This window comes from Eretmochelys imbricata, chromosome 8, assembly GCF_965152235.1.
Source record: "Eretmochelys imbricata isolate rEreImb1 chromosome 8, rEreImb1.hap1, whole genome shotgun sequence".
Classification (NCBI taxonomy): Eukaryota; Metazoa; Chordata; order Testudines; family Cheloniidae; genus Eretmochelys; species Eretmochelys imbricata.
The window spans coordinates 90249754-90264673 of record NC_135579.1 but is presented as its reverse complement, the minus strand read 5'-3'; the positions used below and the strand labels follow the sequence as shown (position 1 = coordinate 90264673).

General features: G+C 41.2%; 1 protein-coding gene across 1 annotated transcript in view; it reads left to right on the top strand.

Moving 5' to 3' along the window:
- Nucleotides 1-14920, top strand: part of CACHD1 (cache domain containing 1) — a 185514-nt gene that overhangs the window by 153486 nt on the left and 17108 nt on the right. The window contains exons 14-17 of the mRNA XM_077824497.1: nt 2279-2421; nt 3181-3362; nt 5124-5234; nt 13262-13384. Of these exons, the coding sequence (XP_077680623.1) occupies nt 2279-2421; nt 3181-3362; nt 5124-5234; nt 13262-13384 (559 nt within the window). The remainder of the gene's footprint in view (nt 1-2278; nt 2422-3180; nt 3363-5123; nt 5235-13261; nt 13385-14920) is intronic.

The window sequence follows — 14920 nt, the reverse complement described above, 5'->3', positions numbered from 1 at the left end:
ATTTAAAAAAAAAAAACCTTTCAAGGGAAATTTTCTATCCTGCTTCACTTTTTTCACTGCTTCATTTTTTTTTTTATTATAGCTAAACTGTGCAGCCCTTACATTTGTGGCACTTAGTCACCTGAGTATTCTTACTGCAATTCGTGGACTGCTTATGTGAGTAAGTGCTCACTAAAAGAAATGAGAGTTGCACAGTCTAATTCTTAAAAAATGGGGTATATAGGGGCTGTTGACTTTGGATTTATGCAAATTATTCACAGACATAAATATTTAATATCCATCTGTGAGAAGAAATCAGAAGATATAGCTCATGAGGAAGTCAGAATTTTAATATGATTTGAAATCTTTTAATGAGAGATTTTCCAGACCTCTTAAACCTACATAAAAATTTCAAGTTCAATAGTACGTCTTTCTATATATCAAACTTTATAATCAACTCCATTCATTTCCGTATTTGCATTGATGTCATGGACAGAGGGATTTGGCCTCAGAATTATATGATAATACACGTTTTAATATATAGAAAGGAGAGAACTTTTTATAATCCTTTTAAGAAAGATGAATCTAGAGCTTGTATACAAGTTTGAAAGGCTTGCAATCTTACACGTTTGAAGATTAAAATTCTGATTTCTCCGTGGAGTTTAAACTAAATTATTCATGAACAGAGTAACCATTCATGAAAAAGCAGATAGGCATCATCGTTAGACAACTCAGCAATGATATCTGCTCATTGTATGGTGGTGCTCAAAATAGCTAATAAGATGTTGGACTGTATTACAGAGGAACTAGATGATGATATGGAAACTATTGTGTCATTATATAAAACACTACATTCTTGTCTTGAATATAATGCCTGGTTTTGATAAAAGGGAACCACATAATGGTCTCACCTTAGAAAAGACATGACATTAATGGAAAAAGTCAAGTGATGCACGCCAGTAATGTTGAGAGACTCAGTGTGAGAGAAAATATAATTGATTCAGACAGTTAAGTCTGGAAAGCTGATGAGGAAATACAATAGAGGTTTATTAAGTGATGACTCGGATAGATAAGGCTGCTGGATGTGCAGTGGCATGCTTTGGGAGCGGTGTGGGAAAATGGAGACCCTTTCCATTGTGTAAGTATTGTCTCTCTAAGGTGCTGGGAATTTCTTCCCCTGGAAACAGTTGCACACTGAGAAAAACAATAAGATGAATATTATCTGGTTCCCCTTTATTAAATATTCAAGGAAAAAAACCAATTTCTCAGCATCCCAGCCCCTGCATTATCATTGTGTGATTTTTTTGTTTATGTTCTGTTTTGGCTTTGCCTTTTAAATATCACATTTCTTGCTCAGTGGAAGCAATACACCCAGACTATTCTGTACATCTCTTGTAGTCACTCTTTTTGCCCCCTTGTTCATATTAGCAAACTCCCTCCACCATTTTGGCAGACTTGTGTTTTTTGTGCTTCTCCCTGTGTTAATGACCTGAAAGTCACAGTTGTTCTTCAAGGTGGCCTCTGCATAGTCCAAACTAAACCCAGTTTTCTTCCACAAAGTTCTTTGTGTCTCATCATAAGCTTCCCCATTCTCCATATATTGTGCTTACCTTCACAACTTATTTGTATTATTTTATCATGTCATTAGCCATCCCTTCACTCCACATGTCAGCCTTCATCACACCTTCGTCAGTTTCTCTTACCAGCAGGTTTGAACTTTTTGTCCCAGGGCTAAAATCCCCATTAAGCCACTACCCTGTCTTCCTCAAGAACCCACCTTAAGACTTGCTTCTTCTGCAGTGTCTGCAGAACGCTGTCAGCTGATAATGGCTAGACAGGCAGTGAAGTGAGGCTGCTGTTACTGAGCTGCTTGTTTCCCTTAAGAAACTGAAACCATCACCACCTACAGCAAGACACTCAAACCTTCTCTACCTTACAAAAAGGTGCACATAGCCAGCCTGTTCAAAGCCATGCTCATATGACTGTGAAATAGACATTTTATTGTAACATTCCAAAGTTTCAAACAAAAAGTAGGTTTCAAAACAAAAGAGGACATGATCTGCGCTTATAAGTCTTACTGTTATTATTTGGGATGATAATCCTCACGTTTCAAGGCAAAAACTGGTGATCAGCTTGTGTCAGGAAGAGATTCCCTGCCATCCATACTATAGTACTGTACCTTCATTATATGGCTATAGTCTCAGACAGAATACTACATCAGATGGTGTTCTGTGATGGCCTGTATTATATACTGATTATAATGCTTTGTTTTAAATTCTCTAATACTTTATTATTTCAGAAAGCCCCACAGTAATGCTGGCTGCAGGTAGTTTTTCTTCTCCGTATGAACATCTGAGCCAACCTGAGACCAAACGGATGGTGGAACACTACACGGCATACCTCAGCGACAACACTCGTCTTATTGCTAACCCTGGGCTTAAAGTATGCTATTTAAATCCCTCTTCTCCCCCCCTTCCCCCATCCTGCCCTTATTGGTCACCATGCTGGTCCCCATTTCACATGTGTCCTTTGGGTTGGCTCTTGGCCTATGGGAGTGTTGAGCATGTAGGATACTCGGATTTTCTTCTCTTGCTGCAGAGACACTGTGCTCAGCCCTTGGGATGGATGATTGTGACCCCTGTTGAACAACAGCAACCCCTCTCACCTGAAGAAGCAGTGTGAACTAGGTTGAAAGGGAATCCTGTCCACTCCTCAGCTGGGTGGATGGGGGCTCTGACATGAGGGCTTCAAGGGTGGTGGAGAAATTGGATGGGGGAAGGGGCTCAGAGACCACAAGGGTGGGTGGAGGGACCCTTTTCCCCAGGAAGAAAGTTTACAAGCTGCAATTAGAATTAACAATATGCAGAACGGTGCTGTAATAAACATTGGGTCAGGGGATGCCTTTGTGTGTTTATACATTTAAATGAAAAAACTTTGTTTTATGTACAAATGGGGTAGTATTTATATTTACCTGAAGTGAAAAGCAAATGTTAAAAGCTGTGCAGATAATAACAATATTTCATTATAACAAGCTTTTTTCTTTACTTGGAATTTGCTGACTCCATCTGGTGTGAGAAGATTTTAAAGAAGTAATTGGGTTTAGATTATCTCTGATAGGTCTTTAGGAAACCCTGCAAGCAGCTTATTATCTTTTCATGCAAGTCTTAAAGGAACCCTGCTAGGTCTGTCTTTGTTTTGCAGTTCTCTGTCAGAAATGAAGTAATGGCTACCAGTCACGTCACAGATGAATGGATGACACAAATGGAAATGAGTAGCTTGAACAGTTACATTGTCCGCCGTTACATAGCAACACCCAATGGGGTGCTCAGAATTTATCCTGGTTCTCTCATGGACAAAGCATTTGATCCCACTAGGAGACAATGGTGAGTTTTAGGGTCCCATTATCAAAGGTTTCAGAAATCTTACAGGGTGATAATATTGAACTGGGCAAAATATTTCATGTAGGATTAGTAGAAAGGCTATGTTTGTAAAGAATAGTTAAATACATTTATAATTAAATAATTTATATGCTCAGTAAAACACATTGTGTTTAATAGTAATTTTACTCCAATTTTTATTTGCTGTAAATCATAACTCTTTATTGTGATAGTTTCTATTTCTTATCCCTTTGTACAGGATAAGAGTAAAAATATTTACACATGAAACTGAAGTCCATGCTGTTACTATATTCATCCTTCAGGATCTATCAGTGTTAATTTCAGCTCCTCATGCCAATTTTGGTTATTGATACTTCATGCAGCACTTTTTGTTTGCGATGGATTTTCTTACTGTATTTCCAAATAGGAATTTTCTGGCTAAGTGCATAATTAATAGCTGCAGTTAACTTATGATGTAGGAAAATATTTATATATAATATATATAACAAATGAGATTTGACACGAGAGAACTCTTGAGTGTGTTTTAACATATGCTTTGTTAAAAGAAGCCCGCCTGCTGGTGCTGCAGTATGGCTCTGAACAATCAAGTTAGAGACTGGAGTACATAAGTAAACTTAGGGTTCCTACCCTGTGGCTCTGTCAGCACGGCTCTAAATCACTGGTGGCATTGCTTGTTCCACAGTTCCACTGCCCCACATTTCCCCTGAAAAATAATGACCATAGTTCTGGACTGGGAGTACTCACCTTTCTTTTGGTCTTTTTCTGCTCCAGTGTTCAATCATTTACATTTTTGTAGTCAAAATACTGAACATAAATTTAAGATTTTTGCTGTAATTTTTCTCTTCACGCAATTAGATGGTTTTGTGGAGCTCACACTATAAATGAACTGTATACAGCAGTGGTTGGCAACCTACGGCCCATCAGGGTAATTTGATGGTGGACCACTAGACATCTTGCTGACCGTGACTGTCCACAGGCATGGCCTCCCGCAGTTCCCAGTGGCCACGGTTCGTCGTTCCCAGCCAATGAGAGCTGGGGGAAGCAGTGGGCCACAGGGACATGTGAAAAATGTATAAAGCAGACAACAGTGAAATTGTCTCTGCTCAAAGTGATGTCAACTGTGCAAAGTAAATAAATTGGAAAAAGAGAGAGAGAGTTTTACTTTCACCTCTTACAGTTAGAGAACCTTGAGGCGTTACTTGTCACAATGATGATAAAAAATTCTGATGCAAGTGTGAGTTATTTTAGGTGGCAGTAACCCTTCAAATTAATAATATGTAATATTCATTTTCTAACAGCTTTTTAAGTTTGCGCATGTGAGTTTTGTTTGTATAAAAGAATACTTTCTCCTTTCCGCCTGCATTTTCTACAAAGTGAATTTAACGACACTTTTTTCAAGGATGTATGACCCAGTTGGTTTTTAAATCAAACATTGTTCAGAATAAGATTTGATTTAAATAATCTAAATATTTTACTTTAATATGATACAGTGAAATGGGTTTGTATAGAATAATGTAGGATGATTTTTCATTTTGAGTAACATTATCCTACGGAGTTAGCCCGTTTCGGGCCCTGATCCTGCTTACATAAAAACTGCTACTTAACTTCCAACATGGTGAGCAGTCTCTTTGACTTCAGTAGTGCTGCTTACAGGGCATTCAGTTAAATACTTGTGTAAGCCTCATTTTTTACATTCAAAATGACTGGTTTTCGTTCATAAATAACGCTTGTTTTGGTCTTTACTAGGTACTTGCATGCAGTGGCTAATCCGGGGCTAATAACTTTCACCGGTCCCTATTTAGATGTTGGAGGAGCTGGCTATGTTGTTACAATCAGCCATACTGTTCATTCTTCAAGGTAAAATTTCATTTTGAATATTTGATCAATCCAAAAATCTGGAAATTGACTTGTAAAGACGTTGTTATCTGTGATTAATTATTTTTGCTAGAGCTGCAATAGACCAGGTGCTTCCCAATGGGAGCAGGCACAATGCTTGTCCCAAAAGAGCCTTCAGTAAAATGGAAAGAACATATACAGATGCAGGGGAAACATCCAATTGAAGCTCTGTTTTTGGAAAATCCATTCTGGGGTAGAATTGCACAGATTTTGGAGGTTTATCAAAACTTGAGTTATAAGGTTTGTTGTGCCTGAATGTGATTATGGGTGAATAGGAGTAAAGTTTTGATATACATAAAATGTAGACATGAAAAAAAATGCCCCTTGAGTCAAGGACTTTGGTGTATACCCTATTCCCCCCACCCCTTGTGTTATGCCACTAGCTTTTTGATGAGAATTTTTAGAAAATAAGCCCATCTTCTAGTTAAACTTCTTCTGTGTATGTTTGATTACGTCCTTCCCCCTCTACTTAAAGGAGAAGCTTTATCTTGTTTCATGTGTGTTCTTTCTCTAAGTCGGGGTCAGCAGCTTTCAGCGTGCGGCCCATCAGGGTAATCTGCTGGCGGGCCGCGAGACGTTTTGTTTATGTTGACCATCCGCAGGCACGGCCCCCCACTGCTCCCAGTGGCCATGGTTCGCTGTTCCCGGCCAATGGGAGCTACGGGAAGCAGCAGGCAATGCATTCTGTGCCGCTCCCCGCAGCTCCCATTGGCCGGGAATGGTGAACCGCAGCCACTGGGACCTGTGGGGGGCCGTGCCTGCGGATGGTCAACATAAACAAAACGTTTCGCGGCCCGCCAGCGGATTACCCTGATGGGCTGTGTGCCAAAGGTTGCCGACCCCTGCTCTAAGTGGTACTCTTGTTAGATCTGTTTTTTTCCAGTGTAGTCTTAAGAAATGCACACTTTCTCAGTTGGTCACTTACACACACTCTCTCTCTTTTCTATATTAATAACCTCCCCTTATTGCCCTCTTCTTTTCCCATCCCCTCCTCTGCACAACAGAACCAAGTATATGCCATGTATGTCCCAGCATACAATTTTTAATTTCCTTGAGACAACATTCTTCTCTTACTAAGGTCTAATAAAGAAAAATTAACATTGAGCCAGACTGTGGTTATCAGCCAGCAGTTTCACTGTGTGTGGTGCAGCCCTGGCACAACGCCTCCTAGAACACAGGGGAAGCGTGCAACGCCCGTAGGAAATGGTGCAGTATACACTCCACTCTGCACACAGCCAGTTCCCTACACCATTGTTCCCATTTTGAGGAGTCTAGTGCCACTGGTGGTGAGAGACCTCTATAGCCCTTGCACTCACTGGGCTGGGTGCAGGTTTTCACCCTTAATCAGAAAAGCAAGGAAGTTAGGGGAAGGTAGCTTGCACTAACCTCCTCGGCTGCCTGTGGGCCAGTGCATGGCTAGCCACAATATTATGCTCTATGCATGAGAGCAGCTTTGTTCGTTTTCATAGTGAATGTCATGGCATATCAGTCATGGACTATATCGTGGGTCAAAGGAAATAGAGCAGCCAGATTTCATACAAATTTTAAACTGTGATATGTATGTTGGGAGGTTATATCTGTGTCCCTCTGAACTTTTTAACATGTTGCACTATCAGCTGTCAGCCCCTTCATATACACTATCTGGGAGCATAATTTGTGCAGCCCCTTTGGAAGCTCCTGCTCTTCTAATTTGCTTTTCATCTAACACGGCCAGTTGTTTTTCTAAAATGAGAATGTTCTCCTATTCCATTCGCTCCTTCAATGCTGGTATATTTTCAGATCCTTGTAGCTTGAGTTATTTGCTTACCATATGGCCTTACTCAGGTCTATCTTATGGGTACCAGTGTGAGCAATGTTGTGCACATCAGTTGGCTGCTTTGTGTCTGTGCTGGCGGTACCCAAACTTTGGTCTGTGAAGTGGTTACGGGGGGTCTGGAGGAGGAGCAGGAAAGCCTGTGCCATGGGAGAAGAGAAGGGCAGCAGGAGGCAGCGGAACCAGGGGGGAGATGGGGACAGAACAGATAGGAGAGGAAGACGAGATAGCCAAATAGACTGATCAACTTTTTCTTTAGTTTCCTGAAATTACTGTTCCATGTAAGTAATTGCTGTATTGGCCATAGTGACGTTGCATGGTGTTGAATGGGAGGGGAGGTAATTTGCACACTTGCAAATGGGGAAGGTAGGGCCATAAGATGCTCTGAGGGTACATCAAACTCAGGCTAATCCCCCTTCAGGCTAACACTTAATCCCCCTTCTATCTACACACAAATTCTGCTGACCCAGGACCCCATGGGGATGGAAGGTCTGAGTCAAGCTGGGACTCAGCAGTCAAGCCCTGTTGCTTTGCAGTACAGAATCGGCCCCACTAGGCTCATACTCTGGGAGTCTGCCAAAAATACCCCCAGTCCCATAGGCTGACTTTCTTTGTCTTCTAGACCGTCAAGTTTTCCTACACTGCACCACAAACAAAGGGCTAGAGCTGCCACATTTTGGGAGGGTGCTAGGAAGTCTGGGATATGAGTGGCTGGACTCCGGCCTACCTCATGCAGTGTGGATGCTGGAGCCCAAGGTTGGGACCCAAGGTTCAGCAATTCCTAACCTGGGGTTTCAAATGAGTGTAGACACTCAAGCTCTAGGTTAACAAAAGCAGAGTCTGCTAACTCAAGCTCTACTAAATCTGGGCTTACATTGCAGTGTAGACATACCCTGAATTTCTCTATATGAAATTTTGAAAGCCCCTGGCCTGTGCCATTCAAAACCTAGAGCTTAGCCATTTTGTGTAAGAATGTCCAAAAATGTACTTGTTTATATGGGAAGAAACTGTACATGCCAGCCTCTACATGCACAGACAGGAACCAAATCAAAACAAAAGATCCATCCCCACTTCTGGAACAACACACCACCCATAGCTATAAACACGGTCCTGATGTAGGAAGAAACATTTTGTGTATTGCTGATTCTTCTATGACTTAAAAGTTAATGTAGGCCCTCTCATTTTAAGAAAACATTCAGTGTGTTTCACTTTGTTTCTGGAGTTGATATTCATTGCTGCATGTCTTCTGTCATTACTCGGAGGAGAGGGGTGAGGTCTTTATATATAAAACCACTTCAATATTTGAAAGGATCCTTTGTGATTCAAAGATCAGATGATTTAAAATAATTTGTCTTCAGGCCAGACATTCAACCAAATGATAAGATTCCATCAAATTAGGGCATACAATCTTTGAAGAGTTCAGTTTTCACTTCTATAGCTCTCTTCATATTGAGTACATTCTTAATATTCCTGCTAGAGACACTGTAATATTTCAGAGATAAATATTAGCCACTCAGTTTGGTTTGTATGAAGAATATTTTCCAGCGTTTTTATTGGCGAGCTGTCTGCTATGCACACTCCAACTAACATCCCAGCAGGAAGAACTTGGTTTCTAGCATTGCTCTGCTAAATAGTTCGCATGGCCAGCTCTGAGTTGGGGACATTAGTGGCAGTGCTGTTTCTAAACACTAAAATATTGAGGGCTGCTTTTAGTTTTTCTTCAGAAATATGTAGACTTTGTTTGATCTTTCCCACAGCCAAAAAACATCTGTCCATCTTCCTTGGCAGGAGCATCAGTCAGGGCTACGTAACTATGTGGAGCTTTTCACATAGGGAATCATTTAAGAGAATAAGAGCTTCTTCTCTGAGGACGAAAATGTACTGGCTCTTTGTGGTGATATGTAAATTTTTTATTTTTTTCTTCTGTTTTGTTTAATAAGAGACAGTTCAGATCATTTTAGGGAGACTTATATAGCTGTCATTGAGGCTCCAAGTATTGCTTGATCAAAAGGATACTGTCCCGTGGGTTAAGCCCCCAAATTAGGTTTTGTGTTTAAAAAAACATTTCAAAGGCTTAATGTTTTCTTTAGAAACAGCTATTCAGATTAAAACGGTTCCTGCTGTGTTTGGGACCAAATATTACAGCATTCTGTTACTAGGAACCGAAATTGCAAAGAGACCTATAAACAAAAGTGAAACTGATCAGTAAATTTTTATTGTCCAAGCTGAATGAAATACCCCTAAGCAGCAGCAGTGAGAGGTAAGATGTTTTCATTGTAATAATCTAAATTGTCATTAATAATAGAAGTTAATTTCCTCTTTCAAATATAATTTTTCACTTGATTGTGCCTCTTAACTTCTTCCATGCTCTCAGCCAGTGTGATCATCTTGTTCATCCCTTGCCAGTGCACAATACTTGAATTTCTTCTGTTGATGTTTGAGATCATCAGAATACATCCATGAACTGACTGCTTCTTTCTTGTTCCTGTTATATATGGCGTAGTATTTGCTTCCAAAGATTGTGAAAAAGACAATCCATGCACAAAATAATGTTTTTTTCTAATACAGAATATATTAGAATAGCCTTTTGTATGGCTTTTACGGGGGGGACGGGACACCATCTTCAGGACATTATGGTTCTCCTTCTTGTTATATAGAACCAAATATGATTGTATTACACTGGAATCCTGTCTCCCTGAAATTTTTTAAGATAAGAACAGATTTAATTTAATGTATCTATTAAAAGACTATATGCTTGATATGTCCAAAGGGATTTTTAGGTAAAATATAGCTATGGACAAAAAGCTTCAAGAGCTAAATTAGCAAAACCATCCTCTAAAGTGCCACTAGTAACATTTTTGAGAATGCAAACCGGTCTTTACATCCTCTAACTGTGTTCTGTGATGTCTACCTGACTTGCACATGTAAATAGATATGTTCTCATGTTTCTGAGGATTTTTGCCCTCACAAAACTAAAGGCACAATTTTTGTACGGGCTCAGTTTTGTGCAGGGAACAGTTTTAGGACTGACTGAAATTATGGACCTCAGTGCATATATTGTGGAACAACATGAGCACGATCACTTCATCAGGCCAGCTTTCTTTTAGATGGGTGGAATCATAGCACAGACAGGTTTCTTTAATCCACTAGAACTGATTGATCTGCTTTTTATTTGTGTGAAAAATCATCAGATGGTCAGCATCTGGAATATTGGCAAAGAAGCCCCCGCTGCATCATGAGGCCAGCTGTCCCGTTCCACTGGCTGCTGTATCTAGGCATTGACGTTTTTTATTCTATCTTCACAGATGAAATTCTTTTAAAAAGTTTCAAACTAGCATTACATTAAATAGGTCTATTCTCCCATCAATATATAGGGTGCTTAGAAGGGAAACAGGCATTAATATAATCTCTGGTGAGTGGGTATACAGCAGTAGTTGCCAAACTTTTCAGGGTCACACACCCCTTAACACCCTGTCCGTGAGCCAGGGCCGGAAGCGGGGCTCCCAGGGCCGGGGAGATGAGGACAGGGGTAAGCGGGCTGAGGGTGGATCTGTGGCCAGGAGCAGCACAAGGGGTGGGTGTGGCGCCAGGTCTGGGTGTGAGGCCAGGAGCCAGGGCCATGGCTGAGGGTGGGGCTGGAGCAGAGTTAAGAGCGGAACAGGGCAGGGTGGCACTCCCTTCCTGCCACCCATGGGGGCTGGCCTGCGCCCTGCTGTGCTCCCCCCCCCAACATTTTCCTCTGCACCCCCCATAGGGGGGCATACCCCACAGTTTGGGAACCTCTGGGGTATACAATACCCCAAAGAAGGGGGTCCCTCCTTCCTGTCACGCCCTTGTGGTGCTCCTAGGAGGAGGCTCTGCCAAGACAGACAGCAGCATGGGGGTTTGGGGGTTAAATCCTGGCAGAGGGTGGAGGTGGGAAGAAGAAGTTGGTGTCCTATCTAGAAGAGGCTGGGCTCAGGGAAGTTTACAGGGAACATCTAGGCTACTCTCCTGAGAAAGAAAGACAGGATTTGCCAAGGTAGGGAGCTTTGGAAACACAAGTGATGTCCTGTTTGTTGTTTTGTTTTGGAGTTTCACAGGTTCTTAACCATTAAAGGGAATGTCACTGGAGACTTTGCTGGTTTTGGCTCTTTTAGTGGAACAAGAACTCTCTAAACAAACCAGAACCCTAAGAAAGCATGTTGTTTTGCTGTGAACTTTCTAACCGACCACCAGTCTCTGGCCACGAGCACTCTTTGGAGTACTGCATAGTTAATGGAGAAAACAGCGCGGGTGGGGAAATAAAAGCAAATGATTGAGGAATAGGAGAGCTTTCCAGCACTGTTGTGAAGCATACTTTGGCATATGCGCTCTAAGATTGTGTTTTGTAGGTCTTTGATGTGTCAGTTGCTAAGGTAACCATATGTATTCTTGAGCTGCTGAGCAAAATGGGGACACCAGCAGACCTCCACATATGGACAGGATACTATAATTCGCAGCAGCTGCTGCTGCAGGTCTTAATCATCCACAAAAACTGAAGATCCTGCTTTATTCCTGAATGTGAATTTTCATGAATCTGTGTCCAAGTGCAGTTTCTCTATGCTGGAAAATTACATTGTGGCAGAACACGTTAACTAACATGATTTTCAATGCAATCTAGCCCTCAGTATATGTCTATCTACATGTCAGCTAGGACTCACTCCAGGGTTAACCATGATGAGCTTGATAGGATGTTAAACATGGCATTCTTTGTCTGCAAGGAGCGTTTAGTATAGTATTAACTATATTTTTAGCACCTAATGTGCTTTTACATGAACCCTTTTTTTGCCAGCTGACTTTGAGGTTTGTAGTCACACACCTCAGTGGCGTAAAAGCCAGTGGTTTGAACTGTCCTAGGCAGAAAGGATGTTCTGAAGAACTGCAGAAAACGGTTTTAAAAAAAATGTGGAATATGGTGTCGTCTTGTGTTTTGCTCTCTGCTTTGTAACTTCCAATCTATTTGACGTAATAAACATTGTGACCAGAAGGGGGCAACCTCTCTTTATGCTAGAGAAGGTTACACTTTAAAGAGTTTAAACTAGATAAATAATAAAGACAAAGCTTTGGATTAAGAATAAAAACAAGTCCCCTTCCTCCCCTCCCCCCGGGGAGGTTTCACATAGTCTGAAGAGGGGCTTCATGCTCCCTTTGGCATAGTAGGAGAGTGAGTAAAAAGCCATAAAAATTATAATAAGCAGAAGGCCACTCAGTTCCCGAGAAGCTGAAAAGATTCTTTAAGCAGCATCCTCCCCCAGGAAGCAGGTGTATTGCTCTGTAATTGGTGCTGAGAGTAAGGGGGCCGTGAACTGTGGTGATGCCGGGGAGTGGGGGAAGGAGATGTTTTCTTTTTTGTTTAGGGTATTTTTAACCCTAACTTACATTATTATATGTGTAATGAAAGTGAATATCTGTTGGCCCCTTAAATTACCTGCTTAGATCACTTCACCACATTTGAGCCTTTCATCTCGCTTTCCAGTAAAGAATCACTCTGGCGTAATGAAGACCAGATCATATGGCATAAAGGAATGCAGTGGAAAATGAGTCTTTCTGATATCTGAGACTTTCTTCTTCTCTACAGACTTGCTATAGCAAGAGTGCAAGTGATGTGTTCAAGCGAAACATCTGGAAGTAGTACTCCGGTCCTTACTGTGCTTTCTGCTATGCAAGGGATACAAGCTGAATCACTATGCAAATACTGGGTGGGCTGCATATAAATGAGCTAAAATGCAGGGACATAACTTTGGGTTTCTTCAGCACTCAGCCATGATCGTGTTCCATTGTGGGAAATACTCCAGGTTTAACGCGTTAACTGGTAAAAGTAAAACCTAGGTGGGGGCATTTTGTTCACCTCGACCACCAATTGCATGTTAAGATACAACTATCCTGTTCACAGTGGGTTTCAAAATATGTTCGTTAAAACATTTCAGCAAATGTGTTTTTAAAATACCTTTTATCCTAAGCTAGATAAGCCTGACGGGGCATGAGCTACACTTCTTAACTGAGTGCAGGTCTGAGCCTGGGTGGATGTCATTTCCGTGGTGCGGGGGTTGTATGCCTGTCTGTATTTACTTCATATTAAACTCAGCAATCTAAAGTATTTCGAATGCTCAGTTATTCATATAGTTCTCAAACCTGCTTCTCTTTTTCTTTTTAGTGCACAAATGTCTTCAGGACATTCTGTGGCTGTGATGGGCATTGACTTTACTCTAAGGTACTTCTATAAGGTTCTAATGGACTTGCTACCAGTTTGCAACCAAGATGGAGGCAACAAAATAAGGTACACCTTTGGGTTACTGAGTTAAATTAGTCTTCCCTTTCATGTGGTATATCTTCAAACATTCTGTTCCTTGCTCTGGCTCACCTTCTGTATTGCAATCTGCAGTCATTATCTTCATCAGGACAATCTGGACTCTTGATATCAGAGATTGAACATATATGAACAATCAATAAAGTATAAAAAGGGGAAATAATTCATTCTTCTTTGTATTATTCAGGCTTAATACAAATGCTCATAAATCCATCATAAGATGAACACAGCTTCCATTCATTCCGTTACTCGTTCTTATCCTGGAGTATTTTTAGATACTTAACTGGTGACACTTAAGTACTTTGCTGTAACTCTCCATCACAGGACACAGAATTGGGTGCTCTCAGCCCTGGAAAGTGCTGTGGTGTTGAAACTGTTTTGGTTTTTTTAAAAGCATATCTTCCAAGTGTTTGTCAGGCATTTGATTTTAAATTGGTGTCCTCAAAGCCAGACCAAAAAAAAAAAACCCCAACCCAAAACAGTCAGACTGAACAGTCTGAATAAAAATAATTTCCCATCTCCAATCAATCAGGATTCATCCCATGGTATATTTGATCATAAGTCTACTAGTTCGCCAGTTGTCTATAACATCTTCCAGGAAAAACAGCAGACAAAAGCTGAATTTCTCATATAAAAACAAAAGCTGGGTAGGAAAAAAATTCATGTTAACTTTTCACGCCTCCTTCTTATATTGTGAAGGGTACAAGCCTATCTATTTTTTTTGTGCAGGTTACCTTTAAAATTATGTATGTGGGGTTTTTTTACATTTAGGTGATACAGTCAGGACTTTACACTGTACACGCAGTTGTGGGAATTATACACTTGTAAAGCAGCTCCTGCAGTTTCTCATAGTCCCAGGCAGGAGGCGGGAATGCATGCACAGCTGCAGGACCCAACCAAAGCTACCGTTAAGCTGGGGGACTTTAGCTCTACTCCTGCTGAGTTCTTCAGGAGCATTAAGCGGCCTGCATTAACCTCTTCCAGTTTCCTTTCTGTGGCCACACGTTCTCATGATCTTTGCACAGACTAAGCCCTCTCCCTAGGATGTCTGCTCCTTTGCCTTCCCCTTTAGCACTGCTTTCTGTGTCTATGGTAACAGAAGGAGGAAGGGAGGCAGGTGTGCTGTGCAGAGGGACTGCCAGAGATGGAAAGGCCTTGCAAGGAGAAGGAGGCTTAGCCGCTGCAGAGCCAGAGAGGGAAGGAAACTGTGAGAAAAGGGTTAGACAACGCAACAGTGACTGGGGAAAAAGAGGGTGACAGGAAAGGGACATAGGAGAGAAGGAAAATAAGATATTTGTCTTTCTGTAAGCGCTTTTATAAGAGGATCTCAAAGCACTTTATGAATGTTTTAGAATGACGCTTCCCAACACTCCATTTTACAGATGGAGGGGCAAAGGCACAGATTGCATGCTTTCCCCAAAGTCACTCTGGAAGAGCTGGGAATAGGAAGGGAAGTGGTGTGTGAATTTGGAGTTTAATGGAGATTCACGTTTTCATAAGAATGTT